General features: G+C 38.5%; 1 protein-coding gene across 1 annotated transcript in view; it reads left to right on the forward strand.

The window, feature by feature from the left end:
- Positions 3120–9587, forward strand: part of LOC109838837 (heterogeneous nuclear ribonucleoprotein A1, A2/B1 homolog) — a 6601-nt gene continuing 133 nt past the window's right edge. Inside the window, exons 1-6 of the mRNA XM_020407265.1 lie at positions 3120–3490; positions 3576–3616; positions 4022–4185; positions 7728–7827; positions 7913–8082; positions 9060–9585. Coding sequence (XP_020262854.1) covers positions 3252–3490; positions 3576–3616; positions 4022–4185; positions 7728–7827; positions 7913–8082; positions 9060–9585 — 1240 coding nt within the window. The 5' untranslated portion in view covers positions 3120–3251. The remainder of the gene's footprint in view (positions 3491–3575; positions 3617–4021; positions 4186–7727; positions 7828–7912; positions 8083–9059; positions 9586–9587) is intronic.

The raw sequence follows: 9587 nt of genomic DNA on the forward strand, positions 1-9587 counted from the left end.
TGATCTACTCAACCAAGTATTGAAGGGACTGTAAGTCAGACCTGGCTTATCCAAAGTGTCCCAGACTTCTTTATAAAAGAATAAGTCTGGAATACTTTGGAGGGGGTATCTGTAGGCGTCAAAAAATACTGAAAGATATCCAAATACAGCTTAAGAGGAGATCATCCAAAGATCAAAAGAACACAAGAAACAAGTGTTGGCTGTCTCGCATATCCAAACAGTGTTTGCTGTCTGAGACGCCTAGACAGTGTTTGCTGTCTGGGACGCCCAGACAGTGTTTGTTGTCTGGGACACCAAGACAGTGTTTGTTGTCTCGCACATCCAGATAGTGTTTGCTATCTGGGACGCCCAGACAGTGTTTGTTGTCTCACACGCCCAGACAGTGTTTGCTGTCTCACACGCCCCGACAGTGTTTGCTGTCTTGCACGCCCAGACAGTGTTTGCTGTCTGGGACGCTCAGACAGTGTTTGCTGTCTCGCACGTCCAGACAGTGTTTGCTGTCTCACATGCCCAGACAGTGTTTTCTGTCTCGCACGCCCAGACAGTATTTGCTGTCTCGCACGCGAGACAGTCCTGAGGAGTTCAGAAACCGCCAAGACACATGGCCATTCACTGTTAAAGAACGTGAGAGACGGTTACAAACTTAAAAGATACCCACTAACCTCATAGAAAATATGGTATTTAAGTGGTGGGATGGCGATTACAAAAAGGGGGATCCAAGGCTGAGCATTTCTGGAGCAATTCCGCGCACAGAGCAGAGAGGCTTGGGTGAATTTCAAGAGTTAATATCCTTCCAACAATTAGGAGATTCCTTAAGATCTAAGCTTTGACTTGATCTTGAGAAGAGTGTTCATCTTACCTTGATAAGATATTCACTGACTCTATTCTTACTTCTAAACGAAGGAAGAATCTCCAACACCTTCACGATTCAATCAGAATCCGTGATTCGGTGGTCCACGGGCTAACGCACCCCCGACACAGGCAAAGTCCCACAAAAACAGAAATCGATAAACGATTTCTGTATTATTTTCTAGAGAGTTGTAATTTTCCTTTTGTTGTGTAAGAGAAGTCTTATAAAAAGACTATTTCTTTTGAATTTGTTGTAATCGACTGAAGATATAATGAGTTCCATAATGAGACCAACTTTCGACGAAAATAGTGAGGTACCCCTGTACATCTGAAATCCGAACAATATTCACAGCAAGTGCAAACGGTTCTCAAAACTCTTCGTAAGGTACTTATTATTAAGAATCTCCCATATCTTCATTACAGACGTCACTCCAATCACATCATACTTCAATTCCTATTCTAAACAAGACTTGATCACCCCACAAACATTCCTATTCATCTTTTCTCATACCACATCTTCATATTTTGGTGGTCTCTCGTGGACCATGATGGTCTCCTTCAAATTCTGAGCATTGAACGTATCCTGTATGTTGCTCAATCACAAACCAAAATTGATTTTGCCATTATATTTAACCACATTAATTTTAGTGTTCTGAAAATCAACTTGAACTGTACCCGCTGTCTTGCTGCTTTGACCAACTTCTTCACCCATACTCATAGACTCCAATTGTAAAGAAAAATCCAAACTTTGATAGAATTAAGAAGTCACCCACCTGAACCCTAGATTGGATTCCAAATAGATCTCCTAACCACACGAGAAAAGCGAAATCTTCAAGGCAACTCCACAACGTTATCTTCACCGAAGCCTAGAATTCCAAGAACTAAACTTCCACTACAAATCTTCCTCCACCCAACGCCAAAACCCTAGATCTGAAACCCTAGAGCTCTGATACCAATTTGTTGTGCGCCTTTACGGAAGCGTGCTTGCACACCAAGCGAGTCCATAAGCCACGAGACAAGATTAACAAACCAATCACGAGCACAATCTAAACAAATACGACAAATCAATCGCAAATACAGAGATATATATGGTTCGACAATTTGCCTACATCCACAGGGAGAGGTAGGGAGATTTCACCATATCGATGAGAGTACAAAAGGGTTACAATCACTCAAACACTCAAACAAACCCTAACCAATAATCTCACAACTCGCTCATAAGTTCTCCCTCTCAAAGTACTCAGAATATTCTCAATTCTCTGATCAACCAAACCGTAAAATCGTGTTTCAATATATATCAAAACACAAAACAAAACAGAATAGGAAACGAAGCCCAGACCCAAACCCGACAGGGGGTCGACCGTCGAAACCATCGTGGTAGACCGAACAGAACGACAGAAACCAAAAAAACTCTTTACATGGTCCGCGGTCAACCGCCGAAGTATTCGCGGTCGACCAGACAAAGATCCAAACACTCCCTGTACTCGTGCACGTTTCCGGTCGACCGCACATGTTGCCACGGTCGACCGGCGTGCGGTCGACTAGCCAGAGTTCAAAACTGACCCTGCTTAAATTTTCCTGAACTTCATCGTCGTCGTTCCCAACTCTACATTGATCTTACTCTTTCCGATTATTCTTTGTTTTTTCTTAGGGCCATCTTCTTCCTATGATGCATTGATGATGCTCTTCCCCTTAGCTATTTCTGCTAGGTTGGTAAAGATCCTGCAACTTATCATCATTAATGGTTGTATGAGCCTCTTAAAGATAAAAAAAGGAAGATTTTTTTTGCCCCCAATGTCGAGATAGAAAGTTTAGGTTTTTTTTGTGAATTTACACAATCAGAACAAGGTTTAAATACGAGTAAACTCTCATCTGAGAGAAAGTGCCTAGCGGGCGAGCTAAATTACAGATGTTGATTCCACCTAAACCCATTTGCCCACCGTACCCACCCACTAAAGTTATAGATAAGCTTTTGTGTATTTATCTTACTTAACATAAATTATGAAAATTATTGAAGCATCAGAGGCCATGTGTTAGATTGATCTCGGTAGGATTTATCCATATGTGTTTAGCATCATTTAGGATCCATACCCGAAAATGGTGTCAAATTTAGATATTTCGAGCTCTATCGTGTGATGGGCCCCCATTGGCAGCGAGCTCAGTGCATCTCAACGGGCCTTTACTATATTGAAACCGGATCTCATAAACCCGGATCCGACCCGTTAACGCCCAAACTCTATATAATACCATAGCCGCTAAGTTTTAGGGCATCCGATATCTGGTCGATCGCTATCGTCGTCTCCTCTCCTTTTCTTCTATACATACTCCACAAATCGAAACGCAGCCGATAGAAGAAGGCGAAAAAGGGAAAAAACAAAAACCCTAACCCTAGCTCAACCTCAATGGACTCGAAAGAAAACAACACCTCATCAGAAGTAGAGATGAAGATCGAAGAAGAACAAGCGGCGGCGGCGGAGGAGGCGGCGGCCGACGGAGAAGCGGCGGAGGCCGAAGAAGAAACGAAGGAAGAGGGGAAAGAATCCGAGATGAAAGAAGAGGAAGAAGCTCAGAACAATGGGGAGGGGGATAATGAAGCTCCCTCAGCCTCTAATAAGCCTTCGATCGAAGGCGCTAGCCCCGGGTATTTTTATTTCTATTGTTTGATTTTTGTTTCTTGTATTTAGTTTTTAGGTCCTAATTCGGGGTTCATTTATTTGGTTTTCTAGGAAGATTTTCGTTGGGGGGCTGCCCAAAGATACTACCGATGGTTAGTTTGCTCTTTGCCCTAGTTCGGTCTTTTTAGGGTTTTGTGCGCTTTTCCTTTTTAGATACAGGTTAGGCTCAAGATTTAGAGATTGCTAGAATATGCCCAAAAAGGTTGAATCTTGACCAATTTTGTGGGATTTTCGTTCAGTTTCTTGTTTTTTCTTATTCTGGTTTAATTTTCAGATTGAATTAAGTTATATCAATGCCAGAGCTAATATCGATGTTTGTAGTTACCGAAAGATGAGCATCTAGCTTGCTAAAAAGTGTAAAATTTTAGAAGCGCGTACTGCTAGTTTATCTGCATATAAATTCTCTGGATATAAGCTTGGTTGACACTAGATTTTTAAATGGAATTATAATCTTAGACTGATTATTATTGTTTTACCTCAATTGACTGATGCTGCAGAGGCTTTCAAGGGTCATTTTGAGAGGTACGGGAAGATAGTGGATTCGGTGATAATGAAGCATCGAGGGACGGGGCATCCCCGTGGGTTCGGATTCATTACTTACGAAGACCCGTCTGTAGTTGATGCAGTCATTACGGACACTCACAAATTCGAGGGAAAGCAGGTGAATAAACATTTCATATAAAAATGAAAGTGTAAATATATAAAATTTTTGTTAATATTCGAAATCCTTGTTTCTTTGAGGATGAAACCTCATGTCTCATTAAAATTAAGCGCTTTGAAATGACTATTGCGGCCATGACTTATCTGTTCTTTAGGAAAAACATAGAAACTAAAAGATAATACACTTTCTCATTGGGCAAACAGAAACATTCATAACCATGATGCAATGAGTCATTAGTGTATAAGACCTGATCAATTCTGATTCATGACCTGTATGGGTACATGGTCTTTGACACTCTCATAATGGTCATTATGTCTTACATGGAACGAAAACATGTAATATATATTTGTTTCCTTATAATGCTTTATTGACTGGATGAACAATGAAAAACATAGTAAACCGAAACTTTTGCTTGTTATATCTACTCAGCTTTTGCATCTTCTTGATGCCTACCCATCCTTATGTAGTATTTATTAGAGAGAAAATTTTCTAATAATACATTATCTCTGAGGGTATACAACACCCCCCCTCCCCCCCAAAAAAAAATCCCTCCTCAATACTATGAGGATCACAAGGATTTCATACTGTAGCGGCAGTAACCATAATATAAATGATAAACCAGTTAATAGAAGTAAGTGAGTTACGTTTGTCATTAAAAACGTAAAGCTTGTAAAACCCCTGTTTTTATGATATATATTTTTTGGTTTCTTTGGTTCCTACGTCGATTTTCACAGTGTGTAGTATCTTTTTATCTTGTTGATGTCTAGTGTTAAGTTTTTTATTTCTTATTTGTTTGGTAGTTTTTGATTTCTTATTTGTTTGGTAGTTTTTGATTTCTTATTTGTTTGGTCTATGCAGTCTCTTCATTTTTTATTTTTTTAATTTTATTCTTACACCTTATATTATCTATTTTTAATTAAAAGTTAGTGCTATTTGCTCGAGCGCACTCCTGACCACAAATTTTTTTGAAGATATACAAGATGAAAAAATATATTTGTGAAATTTCACATAGAAAATGTCAAGGACTTAAGATAAATAAAATATATACTACCAAATCACAAGATAAAGTTTTAATCATTGAAGCAAATCAAGTTGTCCATCAAAACAAAGCAACTAAGCAGCTAGAACACTTAAGGAGTTCACTAACATAAAAGCAAAGCAAGCAATCTAATAAAACAAAGCAAATAAGTAGCAAAATAATAACGTAACGACTCTAATCATCCTCATTAACATTATCATCATCCCCTTCAAAGGGAATATCCTCCTCTTCAGTCTACTCATCATTAAACTCCTCTTCATCTTCTGACTCGGAAACTAGCTCCCTCCTTGACGTTGATCCAATACCATTCAAAGATCCTCGAAACCTACTAGTCGATCTTAAATATATAGCATCATCTTCTTCAGCTCCCATCGCATCTCCTACAACACCATATGTAAGGTTGTCCTCGCCCTGCACCAAGTCATTCTCTGCATTTTCACCTTCACCGAACTGTCCTAACAACCACTCTTTAATATTAAGCCAAAGAAAAAAACAGTTAACAATCAAGAGCGATAAAAATAAAAAAAAATTAAATTAAGAACTAACAGCTAGGAAGAGTAAGTTAGTAAACATTAAATCTCTCTTTGTAAGTTAGTTAAGAATAAAACCTCACATTTTAAAACATCAAGCTTAGAAGAGTAAACTTAATTAACAGTTTACACTTAAACAGTCAACAACTAAAAACTCAGATTTTAAAACATCAGAAAAGAAAAAAGAAATTAGTTCATCGCTGTCCTTAATTAAGAGAACACAAAACAAAAAGAAAAAAAAGAACAGAAAAGAAAAGGAAAAGAACATTGCTGAGGAGTAGAGAAAGAGAACGCAAAAACAAAAAGAAAAGAAAAGGAAAGAGAACGCAGAACGTACCTGCTTGTTGAGGAGAAAAGAAAAGAAAAAAAAAGAAAATGCGAAAACGAAAAGAAAAAAAGAAAGAGCAGAAAAACAGCGATCGGGAGAACGTACCTCCTGGCCGTCGCTGCTAGCTGTCGATGCTTTGTTGCTGCTAAGTGGAGACCGAAAAACCCTAACAAAGAAATCAGGATTCGGGAGTGAGAGGAGCGACAAAACCCTAACAAAGAAATCGGGTTAAGTGGGAAGCGGGTTTATACCCAATAACCCGCTCAATAAAAGTGGGATTCTTACATGTTATTCAAGCCGTGCCTTGTCAAAAGCGGTAGGTGTTGCGGGGCGCTCCCCTGGCGCGCTCGACGCAAGTGTAGTGCCCCGCACCTGCTGCAGGGCACTATGCCGCTACGCCGAAGTGCGCGCCTTGCTGCGCCTTTAGAAACACTGCATCTGTTTTCACTTTTCACAATATTTTCACCTCGTTGACGAGCTTAAAGAACCTTATATACATGCTTATTAAAGGTGCTTCAGAAGCCTTATGTGCTTGTGCCATCAAATTTCAGGAAGTTATTCAATCCTAAATGTGTTAAGCTTGCAATTCACGATATATATTTTTTCATCCCAATGGGATTTTGCATTTTGGCCAATTCCATCCACTAAAAGTATCATGTTAACTAAATAGTATTAAGCTTCTGTTATATTTGGACATAGATTAAAACCCATCGTCAACAAATTAGTTTTGTCTTCTCTAATACATGGATGTGGATGAAGGTTTCAAGTGTAAATGCTAAAAAATCTTCCATATATAACATATAAAAATTTTTGATTTCATCATTATCTTTGCATTCAAATTAAATCAGATTATTTAGGATTCAGATCTAAGATGATTGTAGAAGTGTTGAGAAGCAGATTACTTGCAACCAACATGGAGAGATGAATAGGCTAATTTGGGATTCTTGTTTGCAAAGTTGCTTCACAAGATGATGCAAGTAAAAACCACAAACAAGTTGCTTGTAAGATTGATATAGGCTTTATTTTAATCCTTTTCAACTTTAAATGTCATTTGGTTTCTATTTTCCTTGTTCCCTTTGAGTTTCTCCTTTTTTCATGCTTTTGATCAATTGTTTTTTTTTTCAATTGTTTTTTCCCCTAATGTTTGACATGATCCCATTGAGTTCTTGAGAATTTTTGGCTTGTTTGCTTGCTACTGTTCATGTATGATATGGAATAAGTAGTGGTATCACGCTCTCCAGTTTATATAAAATTGGAGTACAAGTTGAAGCAAAATATTTATTTGAGACACTTATTTATGAGATAAATTTAATAAATGAAAACAGTGTTCACACAATTGGGAGTAAAATTTTAATATTGAAAAATAAATATACTTTGTTAGAACTTTGGCATATCTTACTAACTTCTGGCGGGCAAAAATTTTCTTGTCTGCCTACGATTTAAGCGGAAGGTGATCTTTAAGGTTGAAGGTGGCAAGTAAATTCGTACTCAATAATGACCCTTGGGATGCCATTATGCATATTATTAGTGTATGACAATCAAACATGAACAATGAGTTATTTACAATTGCCATTAAGAATGTACTCAACACTTATAGAATGTACCTTATGAAGCAACGTTAACATCTTCATTTAAATTGTTCTAGGTGGAAATCAAGAGAACGATACCCAAAGGAGCAATATCTGGAAAGGATTTCAAGACCAAGAAGATTTTTGTTGGTGGCATCCCGACATCAATAAATGAGGGTAAGCCATTTGTTGTTTTTCTTGTCCATTATCATCTTTTAGCATTGGGGCATGTAAACTAATTTGATGGGTGGATCTGTGTCAGATGAATTTAGGAATTTCTTTTCAAAATTTGGTGAAATTGAAGAGCATCAGATCATGCGGGATCATACTTCAGGCCGTTCCCGTGGTTTTGGTTTTATCGCATTTAATAGTGAAAAGGCTGTCGATGAGCTCTTGACTAAGGGCAACAGGATTGAGTTTGCTGGAGCCCAGGTTAGTTAGAGAGTCTAGTATCCTTTTTTTTTCTCTCCCTAATTTGTATCTTTTCAGGTTGTAAAGTATGTCTTATCAAGCAAATTATGTTTCTTCAATCTATTGTAGTGACAATCATAAGTCATACTAATTGAAGTTCAGAAAAAGAAACTTTTGGCGGATCAATCAACAAACATTTTGTTTATGATTATCTGAAAACCTCTAATCTTAAGCTTGCCAAGATATTTCAGAGATTGCTTCATGTCTTAATTAACTTGGTTTGGAAACACTTAATTTGATTCAAGTCTACTGTACTAATTGATTTACATGTGAGCCTTAATCTTTGACTCGGGTCTTCCTTAGCAGCCCAGTTGTTTCCCTAAAACTAACTGTATCTTCGGCAATGATGGATCCGCACCATGTGTCCAGTCTGAATGAAGCCAAGCATTATTCAACTTCTTAAATGAAAAAGCTAGTATGATGAGACAAGCCCATTAGGTGCAAAGACAATGCTTTGACTAGTAGTAAATGAATCAATTTTAGCAGAATTCTGATCAGGCTAAACTGATTTAACTTCTAGTTTATTTTAGACTATTGAATGTTAATATTTCAACCAAATTAAGTCTTAAGTAGACTGATAGCAGAAAATGAAGTCCATATATGTAGTTTTACACTGTAATCCATGTTAACCTGCTGTATGCCATTATCTGCACCTTTATTCTTCATCTAGGTGACTCACCAAAATGCTCTTGTGCTTGAAAACTAAATAGTGGCAAACTTGAAGTGTTTCTGTGGAAGATACTCTATAGGGATTCTTTAGAAGGTCTTCTATAAAGCAGAACTACTAAAACATGCCTCTGTAGTTTGGTTTTCTTGTTGGATTGTGAGGATTTTATCTGATCAGTGAGAATGTTTATGAGATTAACCTTGTTAAAAGTTCTAGTGTACTTTCTGACGATAATGTTGCTAATCGTAGGTTTAAATACATGTTCTTACAGGTAGAAATCAAGAAAGCTGAACCAAAGAAGCCTGGAAGTGCACCTGCACCACCCCCACCCACGAAGCACTATAGCAATTCTAGACCTGGTTTTGGGAGAGGGTTTAAAGATCAGCATTATGGCGGTGCTGCAGGTCGCGGCGCTGAGTCTGGTGCTTACAGGTATGGAAGAGGTTCTGGAAGTAGAGCGAGGGGTTACGGTGGATATGGTGTGAGTGAGTTCGATGGTGGATATGGAGGGTATGGAAGCATGCCTATAGGATCTTATCGAAGTGAGTCTTCTGTAGGGTTTTCTGGTCGTTATGGAGGGGGCCTTGGTAGAGGTTACGGTTTAGGTGGTTATGATGGACCATCTGAAAGCTATGGGAGATATGGTGGTGCTACTGGTTATGGTAGAGGTTATGATTCGGGCGCTGGCGTTGGTGGCTATGATTCTAGCGCTGGCTTTGGTGCTTATGATTCTGGCGCTGGAGTTGGCAGTTATGGAGGTGTTGGTGGTTATGGGGGAACAGGCACAGGTCTGTATGGT

The sequence above is a fragment of the Asparagus officinalis genome, chromosome 4 (genome assembly GCF_001876935.1).
Source record: "Asparagus officinalis chromosome 4, Aspof.V1, whole genome shotgun sequence".
Lineage (NCBI taxonomy): Eukaryota > Viridiplantae > Streptophyta > Magnoliopsida > Asparagales > Asparagaceae > Asparagus > Asparagus officinalis.